Genomic DNA, 19,697 nt, shown 5'->3' with positions numbered 1-19,697 from the left:
CTGAAAAGCAAAATTACAGATTCTAAACAATATTATTAAAATTTGTGATGAATTTACGTCATTCCATCATTTTTCGGTTGCAAATGAGAAAAGCATAAGAATTCCTACGGCCTCTTCCTCCCTCACCCAAAAAATAAGATTATTTTAAAAAAATAAAGGAAAAAAATAATAAAATTTTCAGATGCGCTACATTTAAATATTTTTCTGAAGCAGTAATATTTTATTCTTAAAAAATGAGTTTGAAATCTACTTTAATGTGATCCTTGAATTTGTCGCCAATTTTTGACTCAAGCAATCAAGCGGAGTTATTAGTTAGCGACCATTCAACTAGTTCTCTTTATTCTTGAATTATACTAGATACTCAAGCAATATTAAGATAAAAGAAAAATACAAACATTAACAAATAATTATGGATTTAAAAATGATTATGGTTTTTCTTTGTTGTTGAATTATACTAGATACTCAAACAATTTTAATATAAAAGAAAAAAGACAAACAATTAACAAATGATTATGGATTTAAAAATTAAAACTTGAATTAAACTGATTTATTTAAATAAAATTTTTGAATAAAAATAATTTAGTGCTATTTAAAAAACGAATTTTGAAAGCATTATTAATTTTTTCTTTTTCATTTATAATAAAATAATTATTGAATATATTATTTTTACAAAAAAAAAAAAAAAATAGCCTGCTTTCAAGTTTTTGGAAATATTCCTCTCAATTTCACAATTTTTTTTAAACATAAATCTGTATTTCAACATTTTGAAGAATTCCAAACGCTTCTTTGTTTCTTTTTGGACGATTTTAAGATTCCCTTGATATTGATTGCTTATAAATAAAATTAAAAAAATAGCGAGGAAATTGATGGTGGCTTCTAATTTTTCTTTACTAATTTCTTCAAAATCCTTAATTTCGATAAATTCTTATGAAAAATATAATAAAAATGAGGAAAAAAAATTGTTATTCATCGTCCACCTGAGATGCCGGAGGCACCACAAACTTAATTATAATTCTCCATTGCGAAAAGGCAGGTCAAAAGTTGTTTTCAAAATTCAAACAAGCCAGAGTAATTGTAACCCTTAAAGGTTCAAAAAGAAGTTTGGAAGGTACAGCAATCGAATTAGCAAATATTAAAAATTTAACGACTATATATTTAAATTCTGTAGCGAAAGTGAAAATTGGTTAATATTTAACCGTAAATATTTTACTGCACAGTTTACTTTGACCACTCACTTTGTTCTTTGAAATAGCGACCAATTGACATCCTTTAAAAAGCCATATTAAACTAAATTTCAATCTAAACTCTTTCAATCTTACATAATATTAGACTATTTTTGTATTAATCAAAATACAAGTCATCTCAGTTATTTTTATTCAGAGCAATAAATAATTACCAAAAGACAAAAAATTAATTTGGAAAAATGTTTTTTTTAAGTAAATACCGTTAATTATCTTCAATGATAATTGGAAAATTCCATGTGACTTCTGCTCAAATGCCATTGCCGTCTTCACTAATTTTTTTTTTCACTATTATTTTTGGGGAAACATCGGTAACCATCCTGCGCTTGCCTCTAGTCTGATGTAATTTAAAATATAGTAAAAGAAAAACACGTGAAGTCCTTTAAATGAAGCAAAAACATTATAAAATTACCGTCCATCAATATTTTATTTTGGCAACGAAGAAGCATTATCCGCAAATACCCATTAATTGTAGTTAGATAAATCTGTGCGGCATTTGAATCTACCATGAAGCAAAATTTTTTTTAATTCCTTCTAAATCATTAATAGCTCATTACGCATGAATTATGATGAAATAAAATGCAGAAATAGCCTCTCATATAATTCCATTTGTGTCTCAAGATACGCAATAAAAGTTTCATGGATTGGTATTCGCGTTCGTGAAGCGCTTGCTGTATCTATGACTCATCGTAAAATTCCTCGGCGGCAAAGCAGCAGCAGGAGAGTTGGGGGTAAGTGTTTTTTTATTCAGATTTTTGAATAATTATTTATTGTTTGAAAACGATCTCATCTTGAAAAATGATATGCTTATGATTTAGATAAACGAGGTATGCGTACTCGAAAAGAAAAAACCGGATTAAATTTCTTTCTTTATTCGGAAATTAATTTATGAATCTGTTTAGACATATTTTTCCCTCTAAGGTTGAACTTTCATCACCAAATTTTTAAAATCGTCCGATCAATAATTTATTTTTCAAGATATTTATACATCTTAATGATGTAAAAAGACGTGAATTATTTTGGAATTATAAATTGTGTAAACATTTTTCACTTTAGCTTCTTGATGTAGCGAATCGATAATGGAAGTAGAAATAAGCTTGCCTTGAATTTATTTAATAATACAGTAGGATTTTAATATTCTAAATTTGTTATGCAATGCCATCTCTTTATAAATTATTCTCAAATGTCGGAACAACAACTATAAACTTAACCCTTGTACTTTCATAAATATTACAAAAAAATTTGCATAATATTATAGATTTCAAAGCAAGCATTTTTGATTATGGAAATGCGAAATCAAATGAGCTTCTCAATATCTATTGCTCCTATCAAATATAAATAATTCAGTCCATTTATGAATGATTATGGATTGAAACTTTTCCACTTCCATGCTGTGGTACTACATTAATGCACAGAAATATAATTATTCGCATAATAATTCTAGAATTTTATTTATTAGTCCTGTTACCTTATTTGTATTCTGTCTTTTGATTGCATCTTCCTTCCTCTTGAGTAATCAATCACATCGTAATCGATAATCAATACTCAACCTGATTTATCACAGCATAATGCTTCAAAAATCATTTGCTGAGTAATATATAATAAGTTTACTTTTAAAATATCGCTGCTTAAAATTAGTATCTTCTATCAGTAAAACGATTTATGTTGAAACTGAAAAAAAAAATGAATTTCAGTTTCAGAGTTTACTTTTTCGATTTGTGAAAATTATACGGACTTAATTTCTACAAGTATTTAATTAAAGCTGTAAATATACTTTCTAAAATGAATTTCGAATTCTTGTGTGGATAAAAATTTGGGCTGTGATGTCTCTGGGTCTTTCTTTCTCAACAGATTATCACTTCCAAGACTTTAATGGGTTTTTGGTTTAACTTTATTTAAAGGAAAATATATGAAGTTTATTGTATGTTTTATGTGTGCAGTATCTAGAGATGTTATCATCTAGTCTCAATTAAAGCAAGTTCTGATACATTTTTCAGTGAAATTTATTTCAAATAACAAGAAGTAAATTTCTTTTTTTAATATTATAATTGTTAAAATCAATTGTTTTATATATGATAAAGGTTTCTATTCATTTTTCTTTAAAAAAAGTTGCTGTATACTTTATTGCAAATGATGCATTATAAATTTTTGTAACCTATTATTTTTATACCTTTAATTTACCTTTTACCTTTTTTTATTTTTATAAGCTTATCTTAATCTTTTAATAATTTGTTTAACCAGATTTGAGTTTTGTGTTCTGAAATTCCAACAATCAACTCAGAGCCCTTTTTGTTTACTAATCATAATTCCTTGCTTTTGAAGTGTATGCTCCCCACCCCACCCTTTAAAGGGAAGTAATGAATTAATTGCATACCATGAAAAGTAATTCGATTTTTATTTTATCCGATTTTATTTACATTAAAAAATAAATATTCAAACGAATAATCAAAAATGAAACAACTTCATACATTTTCATAACTTTATTCAAGTATGACGATTTTTTAAATTTCTAAGAAAATTACTATTTTATTAGATTTTAAAAATAATAATGCAGATCTGTAGTTTTGTCAAAATAAGTAAGGATATCCTTCCTAGTTAGGGAACAAATTGTTGCCTCCGTTTATAAATATTTGAAAATTGTTTTATCAATTTCATAGAAGTTTCATTGTAAGCTTGAAACTGTTATGAGTGAGAAACCGGCGAACTGTTAAATTGAGTCAGCCTTGAAAATTTGGAAAATAGAGCGCGGACTCAAGTTGTTTTTCGAATTTGCTAGATTGATCTTGTGGTAATTAATTGATAATCAATTAACTTTTAGGTAATATAAATTTACCTAAAGGGGATAAAAAAATTTACAAACAAGCTTTCTAATAAATGAAGTAATAATTAGTAAAAAATTATAAGAATAGCAAATCCAAAATAAAATAAAGGAGATTCGAACTTCTACCTAGAAATATGGTAATATGAATATATTTTAGACTTGATTAATCTGTTTTTTTTATTTTATTTTGAAAATTTACTCTTAATTAAAGCACTCATAGCGTGCATACAAAAAGAAAATGTTTTTTTTTAATAGTCGCACTGGAGTGAATAAAAATTCAGTAATTAAAACAATGTAAAGTATTATAGTCAAATATTCTTAAAAATATATTAAATTTATAAAAAATTTAAGGACAAAATTGTACCGAAATACAATTATAAGGCATTTTAAGAAGTGTAAATTTGCAATCATTTCTGAAATTGAGGAAAATGTTGAAATTTTGATTTTTATTTTAGAATGTAATTAAAGCTGTGAAAAATTCTTCCTTAGCATCTATTACCAAAAGGTAACCCCGGGCCAATAGTTTACAGCGTCGTTAAAATGCTCTGTAGAGCACAGAACAAACTGTTGGCGTAGAGCTATCACATACAGAGTGTGCACATTTTTTCATTATACATGACGCAAATATTATGTCAACCTACAAGCATTTTTAAATTAAAGGCAATTGAAAATTCATCTTGATTCTTTGATTGCTAAATAAATAACTTAATTATTTTCTTTTATTAATGCCGAATATAATGTATTTTGTTAATATTTTTTAACTAATAAAGTAGGAAATGTAAACATTTTTAAGAAACCATTTCAGCCCGATTTCATTGAATACATCTCCAACCATTTCCTAATTGATATTGTAATAGTTCAGCACGGACAAAATCCGAAAAAGAAGTGAAAACTTTGCAGAATTTCACTCGCACACGAAACATTCTCGGAACGAAAAAGAACAACCTTTTGGCATGTGTCGTCGCAAATTGCGTGACAGCCAGTTTGCTTCCTAAATGATGTGCTCTATTCTTCGAACAAGCGAAAGCTATTGGATAAAAAAAATAATAAAATGAATAATCTTCGGAAAGCGTTGAATACACATTTGTAGAAAAGACAATCGCATAATCGGCTGGAAGCAGACGCGTCTTGTTTTATCGTCACGCTTTGTTTGTTTAATAGTTTCGCCAATGAAGGAAAGGAATTCAGGAAAAAACATAAAAGGTATAATTTAAGTCAATAAAAGCATGTCTCGTGAAAGAGTGGATCTCTGATTAACTACATGCGAGTAAAGGTCAAACCTATCATGATTTGGTTGCTTTTCAGGAGAAGTGATTTTTTTTTTCTAAAATCATTTTACTTTTAATGAAATCCATTTGTTACGATAATCTACGATATTCAGACATTACATAGAATGCTTATGAAGAATATGAAATGTCTATTTTATTTATTCCACTTACATTTTTCATTATTGTATTAAAATTCCGGGCATTATAAAGAATTAAACACTCTTTCGATAGTTAAAAATATACATTTCGAATTCTTGCAGATAGAAAAAATTAATTCCTATTTCTTGAGAGGCGGAAATAAACTTTGGATCTGAAACGGATTTAATTAAGTGTTGAAAATACTTTTTTGTAGATTTTCTTTATGGTTATGACGGCTTGCTAGAACTATTTACAACATGAACATTCATTTTTACTTTCTCGAATACATAGTATAGAAAAAGTATTGTAATTGTAAAAAAATTCGAATGATGAACTTCCTCGTTTTAGACCTTCCTGAGTTCGAAAAAACATATTTTTAGAAATGGCCGTCCGTCCGTCTAAGATAATTCAAAAAGCTTTGAGCTAGACAAATTCCAGTTGGTATACATTCTTATCACCAAATTTGTAGATATCCACAAAATTTTGAGTAAATTCCATTCAGCGTAAGTAGTCCATGTCCGGCTGTCCGAATAAAAGTTAACACCAGAACCACAAAACGAAGATAGCAAGATGGATAAAATTCGGTGTAGATTCAATATCTACAGTGTAGAAACTTACCAAATTTTGAGCCAAATCCAACAAGGGGTAGACTGTATGTCATTCTGTGCTCTCAGAAATATATAAACGTGATCATTTGAAAACGCAATGATTTAAATAGGAAATTTGGGAATTTATGACTACAAATGTAGTTTTGTGTCATTTTTATTTCAATCGCTTAGTATAAACGCGTCTAAAACAAAATCTATTTTCAAATATTATTTTGCATATCAAGGATTCATCGCCAAGGACACCACGATAGATTCATTCCATAAAGATGCTAAATTCACTTCAAAGAATAATATTTCTTAACTACTATTTGCTAATGTAAAGTAAAGCAAGGTGTTCTATGGGATAATACCTTCATTAGAGAGTGTACAAGAAAGTTTTGCGGAGACCACTACTGCTGACTTTTTGCTTGAACCTGAAAGGAGTTCGCCCACCAGACAGAGGAAAAAAGATATAACTCACGCTAGTATTAATATTGATTAAAAAAAGCAATGATTTTTCTCGCTTTCCTCTACCGATTTTCATTTCTAGGTTTCTTCTTCCACTTTTTAATATTTGATCAGCGTTCGCTGTTGCATCACCACTAGATATGCTTATTTAGCGTATCGGGGAGAGAGAAAAGTGTAAGTTATTTATTTATCCCCCTTTCGATTTGCATGGCGTTTTTTTTTAATGATGCAAAATACGAGCCGTGAGTCACTTGACCTTCTGCAAGGACTGCGATAATGGATGTTTTTGTATATCACCCCTTCCTTGCTGAATAATTGATTTCTGTGGCCGTTCACTTATGTAATTCTGAAGCTTCGCTTCATTTGATTTCGCTCAATTTCTTTTGCTGGAGAGAATGACCTTGGCCCAGTTAGCATTACGCGCGTTAAAGGTTGTCGTTTTCAATGTCAGCGGATTAGTATTGAAGGATGATAAACCTGTATTCGAAAAAGTCATCGCTTCACTGGAATTATTTGCTTTTGACCGTGAATTCTGGGTGCCGGACTCCGGCGTTTTCTGTCACCGTCTCCTAATGCATGTTATAAGAAACCTCACGGCCAGCTCTTGTAAACAGAAGTTACGCGAGCATGTCTTTCTCGCTGACGCAAACAGCCATGTTTTGAATTAAGTTTCATGGAAAAGGAAGACAGTGGAAGAAAGTTCTGCTTTGAATAACAAAAATGAATGTTTGACGTGAGAGGTCACTGGATAATAAGTTATGCATGCTGTCATTCGAGAATTTTATTTGTTTGTATATGATACTTTGTTAAAAACAATGAATTAGATAGTCTTGCAACAGATAAGAGGAAAAATGCACATTCTATTCAAAAATATTTTTTTTACACGGCTAATAATAGAATATTTCAATTGAATCAATCCTTCTGTAATTTTCAAATGATTAAAATGGTCTCTCAACTGAAAGCCATAATATAAAACTTGTTTTCTTTATTTAATAATTCCAGTTAGAACTAATCTGATAAAAAAAATATCTGATATTAAATAATTGAGCAAAAAAAAAAAAAAAAAAACCTTTTAAAGTATTTTGTGATTTGTTAACTTTTCGGAGGGGCAACAGTGGAGTCACGCTGCATAAAATCAATATTGACATTAGTGATCTGTGTAGAGAAATTTAAGAAATGAAATCTGATTATGGCAGTCAACTATGACATCAATTTAATCATTTTAGAATTACTAAAATGAATATTTAATGAAAGTTATTATTATTTGATGTAGATCGATATTTTAGTGCCATTGAAATGTATGCGGTTCTATTACTCTTTGGAAAATGATATAATGAAATTTTTGATTAATCCAAACTATTTTTTTTTTGAAAAATTATATGATCTTTGAATGCGTTTCAAGGACATCCATTTTTTTCATCAGAATTAATTTGTTACGCAAATATATTCTCCTGAAGATTGTGTCTTTCTTAAAATTGCGTCATGTCTAGATTGATTCTTGATTAACTTTTAAAACGAGATAGTTTTCTAGTAAAGAAATGAATATGTGATTATTAAATTTTACCATGTGCTCCCATATTCAATGTCAAATTTATGCATACCGATACGATTTATAAATATCCTTTTTCCTTTGGTAGTTTTAGCTTCTTGATTTTCAAGATTTTTAACAGTTTGATATAAACGTTAGAAACACATTGCTCATAATAATCTCGAAATATTATCGTACCTTTTGTAAAAATAACGATTTTACAAAACATTATCTTATGTTTTCAGAATTTCAGCAAAATACCCAATACTCCGGAATTAATTTTTCTCAAATGATTCCTTTTTAATAAAATCACGAGATTATATACATATAATTTATAGAAGAATTTGTAATTTGTGGAGGAAACGAATGACCGAAAGAAGAAATAAAATTTCCTTCTTATCCGGCAATTTATTTAAAAATTTCAAAAAAAAAAATAAATCAAATTTTAGTTGATGAAATTTCAGCATTTGGCTTTGAAACCTACCTTTTTCCTTTTTTTGAATTTAAGGGAAATGGATTCAATAATGATTAAATTTCTAATGTTATAATATCTAAGAATAAAATTAATTGGTTGGATGGTATTTCTGGAGGACTTTCTTTGAAGAAAAAGCTGTTAAAATTTGTGAAATTTTCGAATTTATTAAATTTTTTTGTATCAAAAATTTGATATCTTGATTTAAAAAAAATCAAATGTGGAATGTTGACAAGGAGTTGAAGACATGCATCAAAATAAATAAATTAAAAACCAAGACTAATAAATTTTTTACTACTTTTGCCAGTGGGAAACTGTGATCGCTATTTAAAATAGAACACCTTTTTGAAAGCAAAATCCCAAATTCGGGATTCAACTAAAGGAAGGGGTTTCAAATAATAAAGTAATAAAATTGGAAATTAAAATTCATAGACATATCTGAATGGCAAAATCAAGACGCTAAATTTTTAGAAAATAAGATAGGAAATAATTTGCGAAAGAATCTAATTTGAATTCCTGCCGCTTTTCAATAACATTAACCTTGCACACACTTTTAGAGTTTAATTGCGAAACGAAATTTTATATGTGTATACTTCAGGATTTGAAAAAAATTATAATCATAAGAATTCTGGGGTGGGTGAGTATGGGTTCCAACAAAAAACTGTTGCAAACAGCAGGGAAATATTTAAAATCGGAATATAAAAGTATAGCAATGTGGTTTTTTTAAAGATATTCAGAAAGAAATTCGCGATATTAAGAGAACTTTTACCTACTTAAAACCTCTTAATATCTATACATATACATCAGTTAAAAACTTTTAATAGTCAGCCTTTCTTTTTGAATATCTCTGGAAAAAAAATGTATCTATGAAAAAAAAAATGTATTTCTTCACTCTTGCATTCCGGTTTTGAATGTTTTCCAGTTGTTTATAACGTTTTATTTTTTGTAATTTCCAGAATTTTTATGATCATAAATGTATTTAAATCTTGAAGTTTAAATTTATGAATTTTTTTCTCGCGCTACGTCAATCAGTTCCGGGGAGGGGAGATAAAATAACTCCATAATTAGCCAGAAAAGCTCCAAGAAACTATGACATCAAATGCAAAATTGGAGTGGAAATAACTTCAGTAATCTTCGGGAATATAATAGACCAATATGGGATTAAGGAATGCAAATATATTTTGTTTGCATGTTTCAGTTGAATGTACAAAATGTCTTTATCATCTGAAATAAATGTTTAATATTGAAAATACAATGCCAGTTATTAAAATTTAAATATTTCATAAGGAAAAAGAGCAATTATTGCATCTTAAATAATTCCATATTCACATTATGAAAAATAACTAAAATAGAAAGACATATTATGCAATATATAAAATATTCTTTCCTAATTGTAAATGGAATTACAAAGGCAGAATGGTATCAACACTTAATTTATATTGTATTAGGAGTTGGAATGAAAATTTAATAAAATTAATATTGTACATTTGCGCGACATTTTTTTTTCTTTCTCCCTTAAGTATTTTAGTAATGCCAGTGGTTTCCCACGATTTGCGCTTTTTGCTGTTTATAGCACTACTCCTTCGGTCCCTTGAAAAGTGCAAAAGAGGGTTAGAACTAGCATATCTTTTTTATTTCCTTCACTAGCATAACATTTTTTTTATTTCCTTCACTATTTCTTGTTATAATTTATGTGAATTGTCGAAGTACTTTCAGTTCAATACTTCGAAAGAGAACAAAAAGATTGGAAGTGGGAGGGAAGAGATTTTAGTTCATATCGCACAGACACGCACGCGGACGATTTTTCTGACTTGCTGCCAAAGTCTGACAGGGAAATGAACGAATACCACTGAAACACTGTACACTCCACAGTCAAGGCCACCAAATAAATTTCTAGGTCAACATGAGACGGCCTTCGCTTCGGCTAACTTGGACGTTGTCCATTTTTTTTTTCTTTCTTCTCACTATCGTGCTTTGACCACGTATCAATCTTACAACGGTTATGAGGTGTACCGTGGAGAGGGTAAATAATGTGATTTCAGAATTCTTTGGTACCTAAGTAGTTTCATGAATGAAATGCATCTTTTTCTTTTCTTTTTTTTTTTATTTGCGTAAGAGTAATCGAATTCAGTAAAATATTTTTTTTTGAAATATTTCCTCTTTATTATCATTACTATCAAGGTAGTAGTGATTTGAAAATTATTGAAATTTTTTTTTCCGGCATTCTTTCAGCCCGAATAACCCGAAATTCCAGCCAGTTTAATTAAAACAAAACCTTTGGAGAATCTTCTTCCTGCTAATAGTAGACGGAAACAACAGTAAAATGAATATTTTAGCTTCTCACTGAATGTGAAGAAGTCTCGTATAAGCTGCTTGAATAAAATATGTAAATATAATTTAATATCAAATATATATATATATATATATATATATATATATATATATATATATATATATATATATATATATATATAATATACAATTTTTATTACTATATTGAAAAGTAGAAATTTTATTCTTTTATTTTTAGTCTTTCATTTATAATTCAATTTCATAAATATTATAGAATCTTGAAATCAATTTAATCTCGAATTCATTGCCAGATAGCGCCACTCATGTGAAATCCAAATTTAATTAAGCCAATGTATTAAATTATTTAAAACAAATTAAAAATATTGTAAAATAGTTGATTCTCACATTTATTTGATGATCACTTTAAAAAAAAAAACATGAAACGCCGGATCTCTGTTCAAATCAGCATGAGATTCAGAATGAAAGAATGCTTACTATTTGGGATGACTCTAAGGAAAGTGAGCCCGATGTATGCTTACTTTACAAAACTTCACATGAAATACGGATTTTTTTGCTATATTTTTGTGTTTCAGTTATAAGACAATGCATTTTTAAAAATTTTTTATATGCAATACGCGGATGCAACCGTTGTGTTTAAATTTACAGGCAGAAGGAAAAGAAATTAAAAAGCTAAATATTTTCTCTGCCTTGTGATGAACGTTATATATATATATATATATATATATATTTTCATGAACCTTCTCGAAATATAATTGAACTACTTTGTAATACGAGAACACTGTTTTGAATTTCTAAAAATAATCCAGTGATATCAGTTTGACTGTTCCAATTTTCTCCCTATTTGAGCATTTTTAATTCGATTTACCGAAGTTAAGCGTAAGAATCAGTCAATTATCATATATATTCGATGGTACATTTACAACTGCGGAATTAAATAATTCATTCTCTTTATATTTCTATTAGAGTATTCATTACCTTTCTCATTTTTCGTTTGGTAGAGTTTTCATTTACTCTTTTAAACCCTTAAACATCGTGATCATGCTACAGGCATCGAATTATACTCTTCTAAATTTATAAAATGAAATTAAATCATTCAGACTCTATAATTCGATGTAAATATTATATGTAATTCAAGTGGTCTATGAATTCTTAACAGAATCAATAACTAAAGCACTTTTCGTTAACGAAAGGTCTCATCTAATTAGGTAATAAGAAAAGCAAATCAATTAACGAAGTTAAGCAAGTATCAGATTTCACTGGCCCAGATAACTACACAAATATTAGGCTTCTAAAAAAGAAAAGATAAATTTTCTATTACAATTTTAACCTAAAATAAAATTTCAGATGAAATCGCCAATAATAGTAATAGCAGTGATAGTAACTATATTAGGAGTAATATTTGTAATAAGCGAGAAGTGTTTATTATCTGTTTATTAAAGTTTTACTTTTCAATCGCATCTCATATTTTTACAATACTATTCATAGTTTTAAAGAAAAGCTAACAATAAAATACTTTCAAAACTTAATTATTTTCGGTGTTATTCAGTATTAATGGCGCATATGCTATAGCAGATTAACTTTTATGGACTTTTAGTGAAAGTATTTCAATATAGTTTTACGCAACTCTTCCTTTAATAAACAGAACCTGAATCACTGAGAATTTTTCCTTCAGATTTGCATTTATACACAAAAAATTAGTGCAAAACTCGCATTGTTGGTGGCTCATAGGTTCGACGAGAGAATCAGTGTTTGAGTGTGAGAGCGAAATGCCGATGCATCGACAGTGCTAAGTTATGCGTGCATTGACGGGAACGATGAGGAAAGTTCGGAAGTTTGATTCACAGCAGAATCCTGGAGGAATTCGTTTTGTTGATTCCTCACAATGATCGTTTTGAGGCCAAGAAGTCATCAGTCCCTGCTGTTAATTCGCAGAATAGGGTAAGGGTTTTTTCCAAGAAAAAATTGGTCGATAGTATGACTCGTCCCATTAAGATTATCGATTTTGTTCGCATGCCGGGCGCTCCCTAAAACTTTTACCCTCTTCTTTGAAGTGAGTGAAACTTTTCGGCTGCGCATGCTCTCTCGTAGAGCTTCCGCTTGCCGCGCACGGTTTGTTTTGATTTCTTTTTTTCTGCCGTTTCTCGTAACAAAACGGTAGTGACTGGCTTGAATTCTTTCCGTTTTGTTTATGTATTACGAAGGGACATGTGATGGAATTTCGTGCATTCATCTTCTTGGAAGGAATTTTTTTGCTCAGTAAGTTGTTTTCCTTTAATTTCATTTTCCTTCCTTCCTTTCTTTCTTGAGAATCTTAATAATTTATTCGTTATAAACTGGACGTGGAATAATCAGAAGGGTTGTCCTATCATTTAGATATTTGCATATAATGTATGTAGTCGTGCGATTTTAATAAGTTTCACCACACATTTCGTGAGCTGTATGAACATCTGCGCAGTTATTTCGAAATGGTGAGGGAAATCTGCGCAGAGTGTGGATCTAATGCTCTTTAAGATGGATATACCTTGTGATATTATATGGCGCGCATAATTGTAGCAGAAATTGCGAAAAATAAGCTGTGAGATTTCTACGCTTTTGAGTTTAATGTTTAAAACAAATATTATTTTGAATTTAAAAAGAAATGCTTAAAATGATTAAGCAGAAGAAATCTAAGAAATCGCATTTGGTATTTTTATGATTTTACGGATTACTTTAAAAAGGTATGCGTTTTAATTTATATATATAATATTACCTTCCAATTTTGTTATAAATACAGGAAGTAATAGAGTATAATTTCTCTAACGAGTATTACAGCGTAGCTGTCATACATTCTGATTCTTTTTTTAAAAATCATACATTGATAAATCTGTTATTCTCATTGTCTCGAGGGGTTAGTTATTTGGTTATTTGTAAGCGTCAAACCAGATAAATATGTGGTAATCAAGTAGTCATGTAGTTTATCTTACTGGAGACTCAAATAATTAAACGGCTTAGATTAAGAATATTTTAGGGTAATCTTAATTATGTTTTAATGTTTTGATGTTTAAATGTTTTTAATTTTCTTTCCTGTTAAGAATGTTTGCTTATCTATATTTATCAAGCTATGGAATTTAACAGACAGAATGTGGTAATATTGGTTCAGTGCACCTCTAAGCCAGAAGTTTAAAATTTAATGCTGAAAAATTTTTATATAGTATTTTCAGTTGTTTTTGGACTTAAGTATATGAAGCCAAATTTTCACCAAACTTGGGCCAAACTTTAAAAAATTGTTAAGCGTCTTTTTGGCACGATTAATTGGGCTACTTCATTTGGTGAGACATCGCCGGAGAAAATTTTGATTTTGGCGGCAATACCTTACGATTTATTCTAGTTGTCTTGTCACTTTTTCGCACGTATAAGCCCATATTTATCGGAAGTATAATAGAAAAATATTGGCGTATCATCGAATATACCAAACTATTATCATTCTAATCAAATTTGTTTTGAAAATCTAAAGCAATTTATGGAAATTTGCACAATTTTTAAAGGAAATAGATAATTACCGAAAATTTTTAAAACGTAACACTGAACTTCCTACATTTGGTATACTATTTTCATCATATTTTTGAAATTTTTTTGAGATCATTATTTGAAACTTCCCCTTAATTTTAAACAAGAAACAGTGAAACACCCTTTTAGATTGATTTTTTTTAATGATTTTCCTGATGTGTTCGAAAATTTTTGTTACAGCTCTTTGGAAGAGAGAGGAAATTTTCTTTCTTCACTAGCAGGTTACTAAATAATGTGTTCTCCTGAGAATGAAGCGTGGATGAGATTGGAAGGAGGAGCTGCTAAAGTATAAGTAACTGAAGTCAACCACCGATCATGGATTTATACGACAAAGGGAAATGAAATGTTATGAAAGATCAAAAGCTTCATTCAGAATTGTCGAGTATTGTGTACTGATACCGTCTATATAGGAAAATAATTCTTCTCATATCATAAACTAAGCTCTTAAGAATGCAGCCAATTGATGGCTGATTGAGTACATGTTCACTTTCATTAAAAATCGACATTTTATATAGCAGAATGTGGTTTCTAGCTGATCAACCTGGAAGTTTTCTCGCTTTTTTCCCCCTTCAGGTTGATATTCAATCTATATATTCCATAGAAATGTTGTCCTTTGAAATCCGTTGGAAATCACTTAAAATTTTCTTTGGCATTTTACTTAGGTTTTACAAGAATGACTTGTATTATTAAATAGTCTAATATTAAAAAAATCGATTTATTGATACATTTACTTCAATTGGAAATTATTTTTTAATAACTTTCATTAAAAACAACTAATATCGCATAGAAATTTAATTACTTTAAGCAATATGCGATGTTTTTATTAATTCATCTTAAATTGCTTCTTGATTCTATTATACTTTCCGCAGTCTGCCCTTTAAAGTGTTTTGCATAATTTTTATTGAAGAATATCAGTTTATGCTATGTGCAAAGAGTGTGTGAGTCTATAATTGTTATCAAGTTTAAAAAAAAAAAAACCGAAAAATGTGTGAAGGGACAAAAAAAAAAAAAAAATGAAATAATGTTAATGTTGTTGCGAATATGTTGCTCCATTCGGCGTGTCGTCTCTTGTAATATGGCTTACAATGAAATAGATGGAAACAGATACAATGTTTGACAAAAGATTGTTTCAAATGCCGAAACCCAATTATTTTCAATCCACATTAACTATTAGAAATGCATCCAAATAAAGCACTTTAATGAATTGTTTTTACAGATTAACGCAAAATAATAAAAGAAGCTTGTCCTGACCACAAATTAGCACTTGCGCTACTGAAGCAAACAGATAATGCCTATTTTTGTGTAACGACTGCGTTTCTACAGAACTTTAATCAAAAATAATTGAATTCGCTGAGACAAAATATGTAATTTTCAGCTTAGAATTCTATGAGCCCAAGCATATTATTAAAAAAATTGGATTGAAAGTAAATAACTAATTCGAAGAGAAGATCTTCATGAATTACGAAAAAGTTGCCAGTTCCGGTCTGCTGAGTTAAATCCTAATCGTTCACATCTCAGTTTGGTTTTCAATTATAGCTCCGTGACATCGGCGTGCTTTTGATGTCGATTATTTTATTCACGTATTATATTTTCTAAAAGCAAACCAGGATGTGGAAACATTATCTAATGATGAATTCAATGCGATGAGCATATCCAGCGCCATTCACTTGTTTGTTCAGTTTATGTTCAAAGCCACTGTGTAAACTATAAATCAGAGATAATTCTTGCTCTTTTCATTTACATTATTCTATTATAAGTATTGTCGTTTCTTATTTTTGCTACTTCGCTATTTCTTTAAGCAGAAATCAAACGTCGAAAATTCAGTCGTAAATTAAGTCTTCTCCTTTTTTAAACAATTTCATCTGCATCTTTTTCTTGAAAGCTGTTTTGATGGGAATTTGTGAATTCTTTAAAATACCATTCTTTTGAGTAAAAGCAGAATTGCGAAAAACTGCACTTCAAGTTCTAGAAATTTGACAAGGTCTCGGTGATTTGGTGGTGGCCGATTCTACTTTTAAATCTGATGTTCAGAATTGAGATTCGCTTCCTGAAAATACATCTTGTCTATGGATCTCATATCTTTAAATATGTCTGTCTTGCTTTGAAAGTGTTTAAAAGCTTCAAAATGGGACTTAATTCTAATAAATCAAACCGATCTGGAAATATGACTGTATAAAATATGTTTAATTAAACATGATCTATTAAAAAATGGAAAAGTAAAATTTGCTGAAAAATCAAATATTAAATGAAAGACTGGACCGAAGTTCGCGAAAACTAAATCGTCAGACTTGAATTTCGAACTTTTTTTCATAATTTGAGTTTGGCGTTGAGCCGTATTTGGCTAAATTGCCCCACGTATATGGTTAAAAGTAAAAATCAATTTGAGAAAGGCAATGAACATTTGACAGTCATATATGCAGAAATCTTTCATAATAAAACACGTGAGCTGTTGAAAAAAAATATTTTTTCCTGTCCTTTGCTGTTATTGTAGTTACAGTATCTAATTCAAGACCCGATTGCATGAAAAGTTCGCAAAGTATATTATGCACATTAAATCCGAAACTAGGGATCCACGCTTTAGTGTGGTATAAAAAAACTGTAACGTGAGATACTATTCACGTTTCATATTCATCTTACAGGTATTGAATTTCGAAGCCAAAATAGCCATTAATCAGTTTGAAATTGAACATCTGAGAAAACAAAATATTTATTTTTAAATTCAGCATCGCATAAAATAAGATACGGTTCTCAAAAGAATGATATGTCTAATTAAAAATTGATTTATTCAGCGAAAGAAGTGCTATACGCGGTTTGGATCATTATAATACAGAAAGTACGATCTCCATTTAGGTTGGGGAAAGAGAAATACGAGATCCCTGAGCATGAAAAATTTTGCACATGAAATCTTCATACTTATGGACACTGAATTTCTATTTTTACTTTAATATGAGACCTAACCAAGTCCCATGTGCTTGAAGGAACATGACCTCATTAATTCTTATTTCTGTTATACGGATGCAATATAATTAGCTACCTTACGTCTCAAATTCTATGTCGTAAGAAAAATATATGGAACTCCGTCTTTTAATACAAAATCTATATGTTAACCCTTGTCTGTAAATCTTAAAGTCTAGATGCTATATTTCGAGTAATGAGAGAGGATGAGTCTTTTTCGGGACGATGTCACCCCTTTAATATCGTCTACAATTCCACGTGTTTTTGTGCGCGGTGGGCAATGACCAATTTAATTCGAGACGTATGAATGCTGTTACGAGGCGAGGGAGAACACCAGCGGACACAGTAACCAGGTGGGTCACGTGTGCTGACCACGCAGCGCTGTGAGTCAGCGGCGGTCAAGGTTGCATACCGACTCAATGAGAAGGGCGCGGAGAAAAAGAGAATAATGAAAAAGGTCGTTTTAACGATACATTAAATAATAATAAAAATAAAAAAAGAAAGGGACGGGAAACGCTAGTAGGATTGTTCCAGTTCGTGTCGGTGGAAATCAAATTAGCTGTCAGTAGTTAAAGAAGTAAAAAGTTGAATTGAGTCTGCCTGTTTTGATCGTTTTATTATAGGTATGAAAAGTTGAATAAACAAGGCATTATTGTCTTCGGGATAACAAGGTTCATTTTATATTGATGTCGACATTCTTCTTTTACCATTTCTGTGTGACGTATTGCAGACATTAATAATATGTAAAATACGTATTCTTCATAAATTAACGCAAATATCATTTCCTAATATTTATAAATATATATATTTCCTAATATTTATAATTTCTGTTAATATCACTTCCCGATAAATTCCCCCCCCCCTTTTTTAAACTTCCAAATAGTCTTTCTGAACCTTCATCAGTTATGCAAGGATGTGTCGTTTTTCATTTATAGATTATTTACTTCGCATAATAATAATTCATTTAAAAACTTTTGTTTTTAATACTTGTTTTCTCATTTACTTCAGAGAAATACTGTAAAATAAATTTTCCAAAAAATATCTTAATAACTAGCAAGACAGCTAAACGATCTTTTTTTATTAAATTTTTTTGTAAAATGTAATCATGTACAATATTTCATGAGAACAATAATTACAATGAAGAATGTATGATTTCTATATTTCTCACGATACCACATGGTAATTGATATTCTAGCTGTGAAAATGAAATAATAGTAGAGCACATTGCTTTAATATAAGATTTGTATATAATATCCAATTTTGATAAAAATCTTACAGTATCCTATTTTGATAAAAAATTATACCAACGATGTGTTGAAAAGTATTTCTCATGGCTATGCGTAATACAACATTGAAATGTAAAGATATCTTTGAATAAGTACACTGACTTTTAAATGAATGAAACAGCAAATCTGAGCTACACTATTCTTTTTTTTTTATTTCTATATTTTCTGCATTTTTTCATCATATGCTACATAATAATCCTGCGACTATTCCCTGGATTTAAGGGATGCCGATTAACCCGGCAATTTCTGACAATCGATAAAGGGGAAGGGTCGATGGTACTTGTGAATCACTTATGAAAACCAACATAAAAACAAGGTCAAATGTGTGACTTGTTGATTTGATCAGTTGTTTTGATTGGGTAAGGTTGGGTCAGAATAATTCTTACAAGGCTTAAGCTACCGGTTGGAAAATTGAGTTCGGGATGAGACTGTCTCCAAAAAATGAAAGTGGGTTATCAATAATAACTGTGATTACTATTGTCAATTTTTTAAATTTTTGTATTAATCTAATTATAAAATTTTGTTTTTAATTTACAAAATCAGTTGGACCTAAACATGGAACATAAATACATAAGCAAGTGGTCCAAAATTTGAAGCAATTTCCTAACAGATATTTAAAAAAAAACGATGGGCTTGTGAACACACATAATCCCTATTTATTGATTGTATAGTCTATCTTAATATTTTAGTTTCCAATATTTTTATATAAATTATAATTGTTCCTTAATATATAATTAAAAATAAATGAGGAAATTAAAAAAAAACGCGAATTAAAACATTTAGACAAGATATTTCAGGGTGAAAGTAACTATAATTATGAATCTCCATTGAATTTATTTTTAAAATAAATTATCTGTTAAAAAATTAAATTTTGACAATGAATCATTTATGAATGAGTGGTTATTCTGTCCATAAGAATGATCAGTATTTTAATGAAAATATTTGTGCATTTTAAATTTGATTTGAAATTATCTTAAATCTTAAGCGATCGAATTTTCATCACCTGGTGGCAAGTTTTATCCAAATGTCATGAACTTTCATGTGAAATAAAAATTGACGAAATCAGACCAGTGG

The 19,697-nt window shown here is 29.5% G+C and overlaps 1 protein-coding gene across 2 annotated transcripts in view; it reads left to right on the top strand.

Annotated features, from left to right (window-relative positions):
- Window positions 1-1,752: 1,752 nt before the first annotated feature.
- The window catches only part of LOC129985120 (uncharacterized), a 143,086-nt gene continuing 125,141 nt past the window's right edge, over window positions 1,753-19,697 (top strand). For both annotated transcript variants that reach the window (XM_056095039.1, XM_056095038.1), the window contains exon 1: window positions 1,753-1,972. In XM_056095039.1, the coding sequence (XP_055951014.1) occupies window positions 1,801-1,972 (172 nt within the window). In that variant the 5' untranslated portion in view covers window positions 1,753-1,800. The remainder of the gene's footprint in view (window positions 1,973-19,697) is intronic.

This window comes from Argiope bruennichi, chromosome 9, assembly GCF_947563725.1.
Source record: "Argiope bruennichi chromosome 9, qqArgBrue1.1, whole genome shotgun sequence".
Lineage (NCBI taxonomy): Eukaryota > Metazoa > Arthropoda > Arachnida > Araneae > Araneidae > Argiope > Argiope bruennichi.
Note: the sequence above shows the minus strand (reverse complement) of the source record. Positions and strands in the feature narration are given on the sequence as shown.